This window comes from Mirounga angustirostris, unplaced genomic scaffold (genome assembly GCF_029215605.1).
Source record: "Mirounga angustirostris isolate CCGP_5_RB_7025 unplaced genomic scaffold, mMirAng1.0.hap1 SCAF_10, whole genome shotgun sequence".
Classification (NCBI taxonomy): domain Eukaryota; kingdom Metazoa; phylum Chordata; class Mammalia; order Carnivora; family Phocidae; genus Mirounga; species Mirounga angustirostris.
The window spans coordinates 99,674,444-99,693,340 of record NW_026991718.1 but is presented as its reverse complement, the minus strand read 5'-3'; the positions used below and the strand labels follow the sequence as shown (position 1 = coordinate 99,693,340).

Sequence of the window (18,897 nt, the reverse complement as noted above, 5' to 3'; positions counted from 1 at the left end):
ACTTCTCATTATTATAAAAGGATTCCATTTTCCCTTTACTTCTTTTTTTTTTTAAGATTTTATTTATTTATTTGAGACAGAGAGAATGAGAGAGAGAGAGCACATGAGAGGGGGGAGGGTCAGAGGCAGAAGCAGGCTCCCTGCCGAGCAGGGAGCCCGATGCGGGACTCGATCCAGGGACTCCAGGATCATGACCTGAGCCGAAGGCAGTCGCTTAACCAACTGAGCCACCCAGGCGCCCTCATTTTCCCTTTACTTCTAATCTGCTGCTTCTAATGTGATATGAAAGGACTCCAAATTTTTCTAATAGCCTAAAAGTGGTCAAGTGTGGGACTCAGTTTCATTATCTGCAAAATGTGTCTTCTCTTCATAAATCATCGTATTATTTGTATGAGTTAATGCACGTAAAGCACATAAAACAGTGCGTGATATAGTGTACAAATGCAACAAACGTTAGCTATTACCATTACAGAAATTAGATAACTAGACTTATTAGGGTCATATGAAAATAAGCTCAAAGTAAAAACATGATAAATTTGGTTTTGTTTATTTAGGACACTCAAGGAATTTTTTTCTCAATTACTGCAGGTATACAATAAACTTCCAGGAATGTGAGAGATTTCTGCTTCTGGACAACATGGAATAACAGGGAACAAATTTACACCCTTGCCTGAAGAAACTGTTTTGAAAAATCAGACAAAATGTAGGAAACAATAGTTTTCAGATATTAGTAGACAACATAAAGACAGTGATCCTTGAGAGAAAGGAAACAAAAAAGGTAAACCCTATGACTGGCCCAGCTTACCACCTAGATAGGTTCAAGGCCATGGAACAGAAAGGATTCAGGCAAAGCCCAGCAGTTTCTCAGTTGAAGAGAAAGAGCTGGGCATCCAGAAAAGCCCTGACAGCCAGGGTTCACAGGAAAGAGTACTAGAGAGGAGAGAGCTGCAAAGAGAAAGGACTCTGATATCTGCACAGTCCCCTCTAGTCTTCAGCTGAATAGAGATGAGTGTATGTGTAATAGGAAATCACCCAAGGCCTGGGAAAGAATATCGCAAAAGTTTTAGAGAAAACAAGCCCCAAGTTCACAAAGGGACAGGAACAGCTCAGCTCCTATTCCCATCAGTCAAAGTAAGAAACCTCATTCTAAGTACATCTGATATAGTACTCCAAAGAGTTTTACCCAATAGAAAAGCAAAATTAGCTCAAGGCTAAATACTTCTTTAGTTTCATGTAACAAAGTATAAAGCAAGACCTGAAAGGATGAACCTGTCTCTAAATAACCTAACCACACCCTAGAATAAAGCTCAAGAGTATTTATTAAAATTGTAAAATATGTGGCACCAAATAAGGTAAAACTCACAATGCCTTGAATGCAATAAAAAATTACAAAGCATGCAAATAAGCAAGGAAATGCATCCAATAAAGAGGAGAGAAATATTTCAATTGAAAACAACTCAGAAATGACAAAGATGATAGTAAATTAGTAAACAAAGATATTAGCAATTATTATACTCTATTCAAACGTTCAAGAAGCTACAGGAAAGAGTAAACATGTTAAGTACATACAGAGAAGACACTTTATAAAGCTGCAAAAAAATCAAACTTCTGAAGATGTCTTACAATGTCAGAGATGAAAAATAAACTTGATGTGATTAACAAGTGATTAGATATTGTAGAAAAATAGTGAGCTTGAAAACAGCAACGGAAACTATTCAAAACGAAACAAAGAGAAAAAGGAATAGAAAAAGTAAACAATTTATTAGTGATCTGTACAACTTCAAGAGGTCAAATACACATACAATTGGAGTCCCGAAGGATATAAGAGGAAACAAAAAAAAATCTGAAAACTTAATAGCCAAAGCATATTCCGAATTTGATAAAGTATCTTTCCCTACATATCCAAGATGCAAAATAAACCCAAACCAAAGATTTTATAAGAAAACTACAGACCGGTGGGGAGGAGAAAGATGGCAGAGGAGAAGGAGACCTAAATTTCGTCTGGTCCCAGGAATTCAACTAGATAGGGATCAAACCATTCATAACACCTGCGAACTCAACAGGAGATTGAAAAAAAGGATAGCAGCAACTCTCTCAACAGAAAAACAACCACTTTCAGGAAGGTAGGATGTGCGGAGAAGTGAATCCAAGGCGATATTCGGGAGGATAGATGGCGGGGGAGGGGCCTCCATCAGCGACTACTGGCAACTGATAGAGCAGCAGAGCACAAAATCAGAAGTTTTAGAAGTCTGCTCCGCTGAGGGATGATGCTCCAGTAACTAAGCGGGGGGTGGAACCCTCACTGGGACAGTGTGGTCTCAGGACCCTTGGGGTCACAGAAAGACCAGGGATGCCTGAGTGTGGCAGAGCTCCCAGGTATCGGAGCAAGGAAGCCGGCTGCAGAGACAGAGCCGAGGAAGGGGCTCCACAGCACATTCGGGCCACTACTCTTCCAGCAGGGACCCAACAAGCAGAAGATACAGGGAGAATCCCCTTCCTCCCCCAGGAGAAGCGGTGCAGGAGCGCACCACAGGGATCTGCTGAGTTTGGAGACTCCAAACGGGGTCATGTGCCAGAAACAGAAACGCTTGGTCACAGGCCGGGTGAGCACAAAGTGCGGCCGGAGACTGGGGAGACAGGAGTGACTGACTGCTTTCCTCTGGGGGCTTACTGAGAAGTGGGGCCCCGAGTTCCCAAATCCTCTGGGGCAGAGACTGGGAGGCCGCCATTTCACTCTCGACCTCCAAAGCTGTACAGAAAGCTTACAGGGAACAAAAGCTCTGGAGAGCAAACCCAAACAGATTACTTAGCCCAACCCGGCAAGGGTGGGGCAATTCCGCCTCCGACAAAGACATTTGAGAAACACAGCAACAGGCCCCTCCCCCAGAAGATCAGCAAGAACCAAGTTTAACTATCAATGAGAATAGCAGAACTCCAGCACTAGCAGAATACTGCACATAGAATTCATGGCTTTTTTCCCATGATTCTTTAGTCTTTCAAAGTTAAAAATTTTTTTTAAAGCTTATATTTATTTATTTGACAGAGAGAGACACAGCGAGAGAGGTAATACAAGCAGGGGGAAAATGAGAGGGAGAAGCACACTTCCCGTGGAGCAGGGAGCCTGATATGGGGCTGGATCCCAGGACCATGGGATCATGACCTGAACCGAAGGCAGACACCCAACAACTGAGCCACCCAGGCACCCCATCAAAGTTCATTTTTTTATAACTGTTTTTTTTTTTTTAAGTTTTCTTTTTCCCTTTTTCAACCAACATCTTATCAATCCCTTTTTTAAAAAATCCTTTTTTATTTTTCATTTTTAGAGTCATATTCTATCCCTTCATAGTAGTTAACCTTATTTTTGGTATACATATATGTAAGTTGTTCTCTCTTTAAAATTTTGGGATACAATTTCTTCTAACAGACCAAAACATACCCTAAATGTCTAGTGTATGGCTTTATTCTAGTCTCCTGCCTGATCACATTCTCTCCCTTTTTATTTAAGTTCTTTCTTTTTTCAACCAACTTCTTATCTTATCAATTTGTTTTGTAAAATCTTTTATAATTTTCATCTTTACATTCATACTCCATCCCTTCATCATATTAACACTCATTTTTGTACATATATAAGTTTATATTTGTTTAAAATTTTGGGAGGCACTTTCTTCTAACAGAACAAAATATGCCCAAAATCTAGTGTTTGGCACTAAACTATGCATCAGCCTGATCATATTTGATCATATTCTGTTTTTCTGGTTGTTCGTTTTTATTTGTTTTTATCTTTTTCTTTTTCTTTTTTTTTTCTCTTTTTTCTTTCTTTCCTTTACTGTTCCCCTGGTTTCAGGTCTCTTCTGATTTCTTTAGTGTATATTTTGTGGGGACGTTCTTACCCTGTTAAGATTTTGTTCTCTCATTCATCTATTCTCCTCTGGACAAAATGACAAGACGGAAAACATCACCTCAAAAAAAGGAACAAGAGGAAGAATGGAAAGCGAGGGATCTAATCAATATAGACACTAGTAAGATATCGGAACTACTATTCAGAACGATGATTTTAAAGACACTAGCTGAGCATGAAAAAAGCATGGAAGATATTAGAGAAACCCTTTCTGGAAAAATAAAAGAACTAAAATCTAACCAAGTCAAAATCAAAAAGGCTATTAAAGAGGTGCAATCAAAAATGGAGGATCTAACTGCTAAGATAAATGAGGCAGAGGAGAGAATCAGTGATATAGAAGACCCAATGATGGAAAATAAGGAAGCTGGGAAAAAGAGAGATAAAATACTACTGGATCATGAGGGCAGAATTCGAGAGATAAGTGATACAATAAGACAAAACAATATTAGAATAATTAGAATCCCAGAAGAAGAAGAAAGAGAGAGACGGGCAGAACGTATATTGGAGCAAACTATAGCAAAGAACTTCCCTAATTTGGGGAAGGAAACAGGCATCAAAATCCAGGAGGCACAGAGAACCCCTCTCAAAATCAATAAAAATAGGTCAACACCCCGACATCTAAGAGTAAAATCTACGAGTCGCAGAGACAAAGAGAAAATCCTGAAAGCAGCTCGGGACAAGAGATATGTAACCTACAATGGTAGAAACATTAGATTGGCAACAGACCTATCCACAGAGACCTGGCAGGCCAGAAAGGACTGGCAGGATATATTAACAGCACTAAATGAGAAAAATATGCAGCCAAGAATACTACACCTAGCTAGGCTAGAAGGAGAGATAAAAAACTTCCAGGACAAACAAAAACTAAAGGAATTTGCAAACACAAAACCAGCCATACAAGAAATATTGAAAGGGGTCCTCTAAGCAAAGACAGAGCCTAAAAGTAACATAGACCAGAAAGGAGCACAGACAATATACAGTAACAGTCACCTTACAGGCAATACAATGGCACTAAATTCCTATCTTTTAATAGTTACCCTGAATGTAAATGGGCTAAATGTCCCAATCAAAACACACAGGCTATCAGACTGGATTAAAGAAACAAGACCCATCAATATGCTGTCTGCAAGAGACTCATTTTAGATGCAAAGACACCCCCAGATTTAAAGTGAGGGGGTGGAAAACCATTTACCATGCTAAAGGACACGAAAAGAAAGCTCGGGTGGCAATCCTTATATCAGACGAATTAGATTTTAAACCAAAGACTGTAAGAGATGAGGAAGGATACTATATCCTACTTAAAGGGCCTATCCAACAAGAAGATCTAACAATTATAAATATCTATGTCCCTAACATGGGAGCAGCCAATTTTATAAGGCAATTAATAACAAAAGCAAAGAAACACATCAACAACAATACAATAATAGTGGGGGACTTTAACACCCCACTCACTGAAATGAACAGATCATCGAAGCAAAAGATCAACAAGGAGGGTGCCTGGGTGGCCCAGTCATTAAGCGTCTGCCGTCAGCTCAGTTCATGATCCCAGGGTCCCGGGATCAAGTACCACATCGGGCTCCCTGCTCGGCAAGAAGCCTGCTTCTCCCTCTCCCACTCCCCCTGCTTGTGTTCCTGCTCTCGCTATCTCTGTCTCTGTCAAATAAATAAAATCTTAAAAAAAAAAAAAGATCAACAAGGAAATAATGACTTTAAATGACACACTGGACCAAATGCACTTCACAGATATATTCAGAACATTCCATCCCAAAGCAACAGAATACACATTCTTCTCTACTACACATGGAACATTCTCCAGAATAGATCACATCCTGGGTCACAAATAAGGTCTCAACTGGTACCAAAAGACTGGGATCATTCCCTGCATATTTTTGGACCACAATGCTTTGAAACTAGAACTCAATCACAAGAGGAAAGTCGGAAAGAACTCAAATACATGGAGGCTAAAGAGTATCCTACAGAGAATAAATGGGTCAACCGCAAAATTAAAGAAGAATTTAAAAAAATTCACGGAAACAAATGAAAATGAAAACACAACTGTTCAAAATCTTTGGGATGCAGCAAAGGCAGTCCTAAGAGGCAAGTAAATAGCAATACAAGCCTTTCTCAAGAAACAAGAAAGGTCTCAAATACACAACCTAACCCTACACCTAAAGGAGGTGGAGAAAAAACAGCAAATAAAGCCTAAACTCAGCAGGAGAAGAGAAATAGTAAAGATCAGAGCAGAAATCAATGAAATAGAAACCAAAAGAACAGTAGAACAGATCAACGAAACTAGGAGTTGGTTCTTTGAAAGAATTAATAAGACTGATAAACCCGTGGCCAGACTTATCAAAAAGAAAAGAGAAATAACCGAAATATATAAAATCATGAATGAAAGAGGAGAGATTACAACCAACAAAAAAGAAATACAAACAACTATAAGAACATATTATGAGGAACTATATGCCAGCAAATTAGATAATCTGGAAGAAAATGGATGCATTCCTACAGACAAATAAACTACCAAAACTGAACCAGGAAGAAATAGAAAAGCTGAACAAACCCATAACCACTAAGGAAATTGAAGCACTAATCAATAATCTCCCAACAAAAAAAAAAAGCCCAGGGCCAGATGGCTTCCCAAGGGGAATTCAACCAAACATTTAAAGAAGAATTAATACCTACTCTTCTGAAACTGTTCCAAAAAACAGAAATGGAAGGAAAACTTCCAAACTCGTTTTATGAGGCCAGCATTACCTTGATCCCAAAACCAGACAAAGACCCCATCAAAAAGGAGAATTACAGACCAATATCCCTGATGAACATGGATGCAAAAATTCTCACCAAAATACTAGCCAATAGGATCCAACACTACATTGAAAGGATTATTCATTACGACCAAGTGGGATTTATCCTGGGCTGCAAGGTTGGTTCAACATCTACAAATCAATCAATGTGATACAATACATTAATAAAAGAAGAACAAGAAACATATGATCCTCTCAATAGATGCAGAAAAAGCATTGGACAAAGTACAGCATCCTTTCTTGATTAAAACTCTTCACAGTGTAGGGACAGAAGGTACATAACTCAATATCATAAAAGCCATCTATGGAAAACCCACAGCAAATATCATTCTCAATGGGGAAAAACTGAGAGCTTTCCCCCTAACGTCAGGAACACGACAGGGATGTCCACTATCACCACTGCTATTCAACATAGTATTAGAAGTCCTAGCCACAGCAATCAGACAACAAAAAGAAATAAAAGACAACCAAATCGCCAAAGAAGTCAAACTCTCACTCTTTGCAGATGATATGATACTTTATGTGGAAAACCCAAAAGACTCCACCCCAAAACTGCTAGAACTCATACAGGAATTCAGTCAAGTGGCAGGATATAAAATCAATGCACAGAAATCAGTGGCATTCCTATACACCAACAACAAGACAGAAGAAAGAGAAATTAAGGAGTCGATCCCATTTACAGTTGCACCCAACAATATAAGATACCTAGGAATAAATCTAACCAAAGAGGCAAAGAATCTGATCTTAGAAAACTATAAAATGCTCATGAAAATTGAGGAAGACACAAAAAAATGGAAAAACATTCCATGCTCATGGATTGGGAGAACAAATATTATGAAGATGTCAATGCTACCTAGAGCAATCTACACATTTAATGCAATCCCTATCAAAATACCATCCACTTTTTTCAAAGAAATGGAACAAATGATCCTAAAATTTGTATGGAACCAGAAAAGACCCCAAATAGCCAGAGGAACGTTGAAAAAGAAAAGCAAAGCCGGTGGCATCACAATTCCGGACTTCCAGCTCTATTACAAGGCTGTCATCATCAAGACAGTATGGTACTGGCACAAAAACAGACACATAGATCAATGGAACAGAATAGAGAGCCCAGAAATGGACCCTCAAGTGTATGGTTAACTCATCTTTGACAAAGCAGGAAAGAATGTCCAATGGAAAAAAGACAGTCTCTTCCACAAATGGTGTTGGGAAAATTGGACAGCCACATGCAGAAGAATGAAATTGCACCATTTCCTTACACCACACACAAAAATAGACTCAAAATGGTTGAAAGACCTCAATGTGAGACAGGAGTCCATCAAAATCCTAAAGGAGAACACAGGCAGCAACCTCTTCGACCTCAGCCGCAGCAACTTCTTCCTAGAAACATCGCCAAAGGCAAGGGAAGCAAGGGCAAAAATGAACTACTGGGACTTCATCAAGATAATAAGCTTTTGCACAGCAGAAGAAACAGTCAACAAAACCAAAAGACAACCGACAGAATGGGAGAAGATATTTGCAAATGACATATCAGATAAAGGACTAGTATCCAAAATCTAAAGAACTCATTAAACTCAACACCCAAAGAACAAATGATCCAATCAAGAAATGGGCAGAAGACATGAAGAGACATTTTTCCAAAGAAGACATCCAAATGGCCAACAGACACATGAACAAGTGCTCAGTATCGCTCGGCATCAGGGAAATCCAAATCAAAACCTCAATGAGATATCAACTCACACCAGTCAGAATGGCTAAAATCAACAAGTCAGGAAACAACAGATGTTGGCGGGGATGCAGAGAAAGGGGAACCCTTCTACACTGTTGGTGGGAATCAAGCTGGTGGCAACCACTCTGGAAAACCGTATGGACGTTCCTCAAAAAGTTGAAAATAAAGCTACTGTACGATCCAGCAATTGCACTACTGGGTATTTACCCCAAAGATACAAATGTAGGGATCCAAGGGGGACATGCACCCCGATGTTTATAGCAGCAATATCCACAATAGCCAAAGTGTGGAAAGAGCCAAGATGTCCATCGACAGATGAGTGGAAAAAGAAGATGTGGTCTATATATACAATGGAATATTATGCAGCCATCAAAAGGAATGAAATCTTGTCATTTGCAACGACATGGATGGAACTGGAGGGTATTATGCTGAGTGAAATAAGTCAATCAAAGAAAGACATGTATCATATTACCTCACTGATATGAGGAATTCTTAATCTCAGGAAACAAACTGAGGGTTGCTGGAGTGGTGGGGGGTGGGAGGGATGGGGTGGCTGGGTGATAGACATTGGGGAGGGTATGTGCTATGGTGAGCACTGTGAATTGCCTAAGACTGTTGAATCACAGGCCTGTTACTCCGAAACAAATAATACATTATATGTTAAAAAAAAAAAAAAAAAAGGAAGAAGATAGCAGGAAGGGAAGAATGAAGGGGGGGGAATCGGAGGGGAAGAAGATCCATGAGAGACTATGGACTCTGAGAAACAAACTGAGGGTTCTAGAGGGGAGGGGGGTAGGGGGGATGGGTTAGCCTGGTGATGGGTAGTAAAGAGGGCACGTACTGCATGGAACACTGGGTGTTACATGCAAACAACGAATCATGGAACACTACATCAAAAACTAATGATGTAATGTATAGTGAATAACATAACATAATAATAATAAAAAAAAAGAAAACTACAGACCAATATATCTCATAATATATGACCATACAAAAATCCTTCACAAAATCTTAGGAAATTGGATCTGACAATATATCAAAAGGATTGGGCGCCTGGGTGGCTCAGTCGTTAAACGTCTGCCTTCGGCTCAGGTCATGATCCCAGAGTCCTGGGATCGAGTCCCGCATCAGGGTTCCCTGCTCGGCAGGGAGCCTGCTTCTCCCTCTCCCACTCCCCCTGCTTGTGTTCCTGCTCTCGCTCTCTCTCTCTCTGTCAAATAAATAAATAAAATCTTTAAAAATATATATATATATCAAAAAGATAATACATTATGATGAAGTGGAATTTATCCCAGGAATGCAACTGTTGCTTTAACAGTTGAAAATCAACGAATCACTAATTGACTAAATAAGAAAAATTATAAGACCATCTTAATAGATGCAGAAAAGCATTTGAGAAAGAACAACACTCATTCCTATTAAAAACTCTCAGAACACTAAGAAGGGGACTTTCTCAGTATAATAAAGAATATCTATGATAAACCTACAGCAACCATCATACTTAAGAGTAAAAGACCAGATGCTTCCCCCCTAAGATCACAAACAAGGCACAAATGCCCACTCTCACATTTCTTTTTTTTTTTTTTCCACTCTCACATTTCTATTCTACATTTCATTGAAGGTCCTAGCCACTGTAATAAAGAAAAGGAAATTAATTAAAGGAACCCAGATTAGAGAGGAAGAAATAAAACAATCTTTATTTTCAGAACGCATTACTGTCTTTGTAGAAAATCTTATCAAATCTATAAAAATGATACTATAAAACAAATGAATTTAGTAAATTCCCAAGAAAGAATTTCAATGTAATAATAATAATAATAATAATAATATTTCTATATTGGCAAGGAACAACTGGAAATTAACACATATTATATAATTTATCATACTATCAAAAAGAATGAAATACTTGGGGCGCCTGGGTGGCGCAGTCAGTTAAGCAGTTGACTCTTGTTTTTGGTTCAGATTGTGATCTCAGGGTCCTGAGATCAAACCCCGCATCAGGCTCCAAGCTCAGCAGGGGGTCAGCTTCTCCCTCTCCCTATTCCTCTGCCCCTCCCCCCACTCATGTGCTCTCTGTCTCTCTCACTCAAATAAATAAAATCTTTTTTAAAAGAAGAGAGAATGAAATAGGTATAAATTTGATAAAAGCTGTGTAAGACCTATACACTGAAAACTATAAAACACTGGTCAGAGAGGCTAAATGAGACTTTAATAAATGGATATGATGCAATCCTAATCAAAATTCTAGCAGGGTATTTCTAGAAATAGGGTAATTCTAAAATTCATATGGAAATGCAAAATGCCTAAAATGGTCAAAACAATTCTGAAAACAAAGAATAAAGCTGAAGAACTATGTACATGAGAAAATAAGACAGCTAGTTGCAGACAAGTGTAGCATCACAATATATCATTTTAATGGAGAGATGGCCATCACTTTTTCCCATATAATTTATCTTTGTAAAATACAAAAATACTGCACATGTTCCCCTTTGAAAACTGCTTCACCTTGTTCCCTCCTTCCTTCTTCACAGAGGTTAACCACAGTGAGTTTGATAACCTTCTTTCCAGGCCTTCTTTGTACATCTATGTACATATATACTATACGCAGCATTAAAAAACTAGAGTATTGTCTATGTTGTAATACTATGAAGGAATATATGGGAATTAGAGAAGCTTAAAATCAAGACAGCTGCCCCTAGGAGCAGGGGCAGAGACAGAGTCAGGGTAAGGGTGCGGGACAATGGGAAGGATAAGGATGCCATTAGAAAGGGTTCAGTCTAGGGGCACCTGGGTGGCTCAGTTGGTTAAGCATCTGCATTTGGCTCATGTCATGATCCCAGGGTCCTTCTCCCTCTCCTCCCCACTCATGCTATCTGTCACTACTTCTGTCTCTCTCTCAAATAAATAAATAAAATCTTTAAAAAAAAAAAAAAAGATTTCAGTCTAGGCAGCTTCAAATTCTTTAATCACTTTTCCTACTTTTCCGACTTTCAGAGTTATAAATCAACAAAACACGTATTATAAACAATCTCAAAATTTCCCATTTGCTTCTCCTTATCCTTCCTTATTGAAGACACAAACACTAAAAACTGTAGTTCTTCAAAAATTTTTAAAATTGACCTCTCTAGTATCACAATTAAACACCTGACAAGTATATGATTAAAATGATTACTTGAGTATATTTGGGTAAGAGGTTTCAAGACTTTTCAAAACTATACTAATTTATTTTCTATGACTTCAAATTATAACAGTCAAAGTGATATAGTACTGTTGTCACAACTTTCAACACAGGACATTAATATAACCTTCACAGCTGGGCATGCTGAACATAAACTGAAGTGTAGTGGCATTGAAGCATATTTGTTATTATTATTAGGCATGCTAATGGAATGATGATTATGTTTTGTAAACATAGAGCAATTCACAAAATTATTTAAGGGTAAAAAATATCATGTCAAGGATTTCCTTTAAAATACTATAGGAAAGGGCGCCTGGGTGGCTCAGTTGGTTGAGTGACTGCCTTCGGCTCAGGTCATGATCCTGGAGTCCCTGGATCGAGTCCCGCATCGGGCTCCCTGCTCGGCGGGGAGTCTGCTTCTCCCTCTGACCCTCCCCCCTCTCATGTGCTTGCTCTCTCTCATTCTCTCACTCTCAAATAAATAAATAAAATCTTTAAAAAAAAAAAAAATACTATAGGAAAGGGGTGCCTGGCTGGCTCAGTCGGAGGAGCATGGGAATCTTGATCTCCGGGTCATGAGTTTGAGCCCCAAGTTGGGTGTGGAGATTGCTTAAAATCAATAAATGAATAAAATAAACTCTAAAAAAATTTTTTTAATTAAAAAATACTATAGGAAAAAGAGAGACTGAGTATAGATTAAGGGCGAAAACATGTTAGTTACTGGAGCTGGATGACAGGTTCATGAGGGCTCTTTACAATGTTCTCTCTATATTTACAAATACTTGAAAAGTTCAAAGTTTTTTTTAATGAAAATTGTATGTTAATGCTGGAGAAAAATGTAATCTTACTAACCTTAACATCACAATGTTTTTCTCCAGAAGAGAAAAATTAAGTACTTTTATTCTAAGATCATCTCAAAATTAAAATTAGTTTGGACTCTGGACTTCAAAAGTTTCATAATAAAAGACCCCAACTGTGCATTTAGGAACAGCAAAAACATCTCTGTAATCAACTACAAAACCAAAAATTAACTCTGATCTCTTTTCTGCTTTAATCTGTAATATTCTATTGCATCTGAAGCTCTATTAAGTGTACAAAATGTTCCAAGATTATAGAACAAAGTGTCTTCCTCTCAAAGGCAAGCTACTGCTGGTGTGTAACCAACAACATCAGCCTTCTGTGGATAAAAATAGCCTTCAAACACTACATGCACCAAAGACCAAAGACCCAGGGAAAGTCAGGCAGAACAATGCAGTTACCAGGGAGGAATTCGGCCAGCCGAGAGCTTGCCCTTCTGCCCTTCACACAAGAGTCTGTTTGCAACTGAGACTGGATTCTTGATTCCTATAAAATAAAATTGGCAGAAAATGAAGTCAGAAAAATATCTTAAAATTTCCCACTCAGTTTTGTAGCTGTTTCAATAAAACAACTTTTAAATATCTTAGAAAACTCTTCTTTTATATTTACTAATAAAAACCCTTAATTATCATATACAGATAAAATCAACAAATAAATGAATACCCAGTAGATACAAGAATATAAAACATACATTCTCATGTTTTGTCATGTGCTACAGCAGCAAAGACTGAATTTGAAATAATAGATATTTAAATTAGGTCCCTTGTTAATAGATTTCAGAATAGAACAGAAACAATAAACTGAAAATGTGGCATCTACTATCAAAAACTGAATTTCTTCCAAATAAACATGATTACAAACAGCTTCAAATTTACCTTGGGGGGAGGGGAATTAATGGCCAAAAATTTTAAATCTCACCTACAAGAAACAGAATAAAGAGAATATCCTACAAATTGGGTAAGAGTGGGGAGAAGAGGCCAAGTATGAACAAGATTGTAACCTAAAATATGGTTCAGATTGTTTACAGGAGGGAATAAAGAATGTGAAGAAAAGTGAGAAGAGGATGCTCATCTAGGAGGAATGACAGGACAGGAAGTAGTGTGAAAAACAGTCATGATGACAATGACGACAAATATGACAATGTGATGATAACTGAAGACAGTGACGGTAACTCAGGATCTAATATATGCCAACCCAAGTACCAAACCCTTAAATATATCAGAGTAATTCACTGATTTCTCAACTCTATCATATAGGTATACTTATGAACTCTGATTACTGAGGAAATATTTGCACAAAGGGTTAAGTCACCTGCCCAAGACCACAGTGCTGAGATTTCAACAGAAGCAGCTAATGCCAGGGACAAACTCTGCAGTTTGGTCAGACTAGGAAAGTAAACCCAAAAGAAGGTTGTGTAAAGTGAACAGTAACTATGCTTAGGGAACCGTGAGAGATTGGAAGCTCATAATTGAGCTCCTTGGTGCAAAACTGCAAAAACACAGCTAATCATTGGTCAAGACAGGCTTGACTTGCCCTCAGCTCAGTTTCCCAATTTTCAGGTCAGAACAGTAACTTCCAATGTGAGTTTTTCAGCATTCTAGGATTTTTCTACTTAATTCCATAAGTACCCCCAAAGATCCAAGTCATTTTCTTAAACAAAAAATTTAACTGGAGCAAGAGAGTGGAGGAATAGGAGACCTAAATTTTGTCTGGCCGCAGGAATTCAGCTAGATAGTTATCAAACCATTCAGAACACCTACAAACTCAAAAGGAGATCGAAGAAAAGAATAGCAGCAATTCGATGAACAGAAAAGCGATCACTTTCTGTAAGGTAGAACGTGTGGATAAGTGAATCCGAGGCAATATGTGGGAAGATTGATGGGGTGGGGGGAGCCTCTGTCAGCCAGCTACCAGCAAGTGATAGAGCAGCAGAGCACAAAACTGGAACTTTTAGAAGTCTGCTCCGCTGAGGGACGTCGCTCCAGTGGCTAAGCGGGAGTTGGAACCCACACCGGGACTGTGTGGTCTCAGGACCCTCGGGGTCACAGAAAGAGCAGGGGTGCACAAGTGCAGCAGAGCTCCCAGATATCAGAGCGGGGAAGCCGGCTGCAGAGATGGAGCCAAGGAGTGGGCTCTCAGCTGGAGTGGCAATAAACCGTGATCCGCGGCCCAGTCAGGCCACTACTACTCTTGCAGCAGGGACCCAAGAAGCGACAGATCCAGGAAGACTCCCCTTCCTCCCCTGGGAGGAGTGGCACCAGAGCACACCCCAGGAATCTGCCAGGTTTGGAGACTCCAAACGGAGTGTGCCAGAAATAGAAATGCTAGGTCACAGGCTGGGTGAGCACGGAGTGTGACCAGAGACCAGGGAGACAGTGATTGACTGCTTTTCTCTGAGGGCACATAGAGGAGCGGGGCCGCGAGCTCTCGGCTCCTCTGGGGCCAGAGAGTGGGAGTCCATTTCCACTCTCGTCCTCCAAAGCTGTATGGAAAGCTTTCAGAGAACAAAAGCTACCAAGAACAAACCCGAGCAGATTACTTAGCCTGGCCCCTGGCAAGGGCTGGGCAATTCCACCTCAGGCAAAGACATTTGAGAACCACAGCAACAGGCCCCTCCCCAGAAGATCAGCAAGAACATCCAGCCAAGAACAAGTTTCCCGATCAATGAGAAAAGCAAAATCCCAGCGCTAGGGGAATGCAGCACAGAGAATTCATGGCATTTATCCAATGATTATTTAGTCTTTTGAAGTTAATGTTTTAGAGGAGGAGCAAGATGGTGGAGGAGTAGGAGACCTAAATTTCATCTGGTCCCAGGAATTCAGCTAGATAGGGATCAAACCATTCTGAACACCTATGAACTCAACAGGAGATAAAAGAAAAGAATAGCAGCAACTGAACAGAAAAGCGACCACTTTCTGGAAGGTAGGACGTGCGGAGAAGTGAATCCAAGGCGATATTCGGGAGGATAGACGGCGGGGGAGGGGCCTCCGTCGGCCGCTTCTGGCAAGTGATAGAACCACGGAGCACAAAATCGGAACTTTTAAAAGTCTGCTCCGCCGAGGGACATCACTCTGGTGGCAAAGTGGGGGGTGGAACCCTCGTGGGACAGTGTGGTCTCAGGACCCTCGGGGTCACAGAAAGACCGGGAGTGCCTGAGTGCGGAAGAGCTCCCAGGTATCGGAGCGAGGAACCCGGCTGCAGAGACGGAGCAGAGGCGCGGGCCCTCAGCTTTGGGTTGCTGTAAACCGAGATCCGGGGCACAGTCGGGTCACTGCTCCTCCAGCAGATACCCAACAAGCGGCAGATCCGGGGAGACTCCACTTCCACCCCAGGGAGGAGCGGCCTGGGAGCGCACTGCAGGGATCTGCTGGGTTTGGAGACTCCACCCGGGGTTGGGTGCCAGAGATAGAAACGCGCGGTCACAAGCCGTGGGAGCACAGACTGTGTCCAGAGACCGGGGAGACAGGAGTGACTGACAGCTATTCTCTGGGGGTTCACTGAGAAGCGGGGCCCCGAGTTCTCAGCTCCTCCGGGGTGGAGATTGGGAGGCCACCATTTTCACTCTCTGCCTACAAAGCTGTATGGAAAGCTTGCAGGGAACAAAAGCTCCTGAGAGCAAACCTGAGCAGATTACTTACCCCAGACCAGGCAAGGGTGGGGCAATTCTGCCTCCAACAAAGACATTTGGAAACCACGGCAACAGGCCCCTCCCCAGAAGATCAGCGAGAACAGCCAGCCAAGACCAAGTTTACCAATCAATGAGAACAACAGAACTCCAGCGCTAGGGGAATACTGCACATAGAATTCATGGCTTTTTTACCATGACTCTTTAGTCTTTCAAAGTTAATTTTTTTTTTTTAATTTTTCTTTTTCCCTTTTCAACCAACATCTTATCAATCCCTTTTTTAAAAAACATTTTTATTTTTCATTTTTAGAGTCATATTCTATCCCTTCATAGTAGTTACCCTTATTTTTGGCATATATATATCAGTTGTTCTCTCTTTAAAATTTTGAGATAGTTTCTACTAACAGATCAAAATATACCCTAAATTCCTAGTGTATGGTTTTTTTCTACTCCCCTACCTGATCAGATTCTCTCCCTTTTTTTTTAAATCCTCTTCTTTCTTTATTCAAAAAACTTCTTATCAATTCCTTTTATAAAATTTTTTATAATTTCCATCTTTACAGTCATATTCCATCCCTTCATCATATCAACCCTTATTTTTGTAAATATATAAGCTTTTCTTTCTTTAAAATTTTGGGAGGCACTTTCCTCTAACAGACCAAAATACACCCAATCTACTGTGTGGCACTGATCTATATACCAGCCTGATCATATTTGATCACATTCTGTTTTTTCTTTTGTTTTGTTTTGTTCCGGTTTTGTTTATTTTTATCTTTATCCTTTTTTTTCTTTTTTTTTTTTTTCTTTTTCTTTTTTCTCTCTTTCCCTTTCTTTTACCACTGTTTCAGGTCTTTTCTGATTTGTTTAGAGTATAATTCTGGGGACGTTGTTAACCTGCTAGCATTTTGTTCTCTCATTCATCTATTCTCCTCTGCACAAAATGACAAGACAGAAAAAATCACCTCAACAAAAAGAACAAGAGGTAGTACCGACTGCCAGGGACCTACTCAATATGGACAATAGTACGATGTCAGATCGAGAGTTCAGAATCATCACTTTAAAGATACTAGCTGGGCTTGAAAAAAGCATGGAAGTTATTAGAGAAACCCTTTCTGGAGAAGTAAAAGAACTAAAATCTAAACAAGTAGAAATCAAAAAGGCTATTAATGAGGTGCAATCAAAAACAGGGGCACGAACTGCTAGGATAAATGAGGCAGAAGAGAGAATCAGTGATACAGAACACCAAATGATGGAAAATAAAGAAGCTGAGAAAAAGAGAGATAAACAACTACTGGATCACGAGGGCAGAATTTGAGAGATAAGTGATACCATAAGATGAAACAACATTAGAATAATTGGGGTCCCAGAAGAAGAAAGAGAGAGAGGGTCAGAAGGTATAATGGAGCAAACCATAGCAGAGAACTTCCCTACTTTGGGGAAGGAAACAGGCATCAAAATGCAGGAAGCACAGAGAACCCCTCTCAAAATCAATAAAAATAGGTCAACACCCCAACATCTAATAGTAAAACTTACGAGTCTCAGAGACAAAGAGAAAATCCTGAAAGCAGCTGGGGAGAAGAGATATGTAACCTACAATGGTAGAAACATTAGATTGGCAACAGACCTATACACAGAGACCTGGCAGGCCAGAAAGGACTGGCAGGATACATTCAGAGCACTAAATGAGAAAAATATGCAGCCAAGAATACTATATCCACCTAGGCTGTCATTGAAAATAGAAGGAGAGAGAAAAAGCTTCCAGGACAAACAAAAACTAAAGGAATTTACAAACACAAAGCAGCCCTACAATAAATCTTGAAAGGGGTCCTCTAAGCAAAGACAGAGCCTAAAAGCAACATAGACCAGAAAGGAAAAGAGACAATATACGGTAACAGTCACCTTACAGGCAATACAATGGCACTAAATTCCTATCTTTCAATAGTTACCCTGAATGTAAATGGGCTAAATGCCCCAATCAAAAGACACAAGTTATCAGATTGGATTAAAAAACAAGACCCATCCATTTGCTGTCTTCAAGAGACTCATTTTAGACCCAAAGAAACTCCCAGATTGAAAGTGAGGGGGTGGAAAACCATTTAGCATGCTAATGGACACCAAAAGAAAGCTGGGGTGGCAATCCTTATATCAGACAAATTAGATTTTAAACCAAAGACTGTAATAAGAGGTGAGGAAGGACACTATATCCTACTTAAAGGGCCTATCCAACAAGAAGATTGAACAATTGTAAATATCTATGCCCCTAACACGGGAGCAGCCAATTTTATAAGGCAATTAATAACAGAAGCAAAGAAACATATTGACAACAATACAATAATAGTGGGGGACTTTAACACCCCCCTCACTGAAATGGACAGATCGTCTAAGCAAAAGATAAACAAGGAAATAAAGACTTTAAATGATACACTGGATGAAATGGACTTCACAGACATATTCAGAACATTCCATCCCACAACAGAATACACATTCTTCTCAAGTGCCCATGGAACATTCTCCAGAATCGATCACATCCTAGGTCATAAATCAGGTCTCAACCGGTACCAAAAGATTGGGATCATTCCCTGCCTATTTTCAGACCACAATGCTTTGACACTGGAATTCAATCCCAAGAGGAAAGTCGGAAAGAACTCAAATACATGGAGGCTAAAGAGCATCCTACTGAAGAATGAATGGGTCAACCAGGAAATTAAAGAAGAATTAAAAAAATACATGGAAACCAATGAAAATGAAAACACAACTGTTCAAAATCTTTGGGATGCAGCAAAGGCAGTCCTAAGAGGAAAG

At 39.8% G+C, this 18,897-nt stretch overlaps 1 protein-coding gene across 11 annotated transcripts in view; it reads right to left on the bottom strand.

Moving 5' to 3' along the window:
• TASP1 (taspase 1) overlaps positions 1-18,897 on the bottom strand; it is a 303,482-nt gene that overhangs the window by 235,153 nt on the left and 49,432 nt on the right. For all 11 annotated transcript variants that reach the window (XR_010405771.1, XR_010405770.1, XR_010405772.1 and 8 more), the window contains one exon: positions 12,872-12,956. Coding sequence is in view for 8 of the 11 variants with exons in the window: in XM_064572806.1 (XP_064428876.1) it covers positions 12,872-12,956 (85 nt within the window). In the remaining 3 variants the exon portion in view is untranslated. The remainder of the gene's footprint in view (positions 1-12,871; positions 12,957-18,897) is intronic.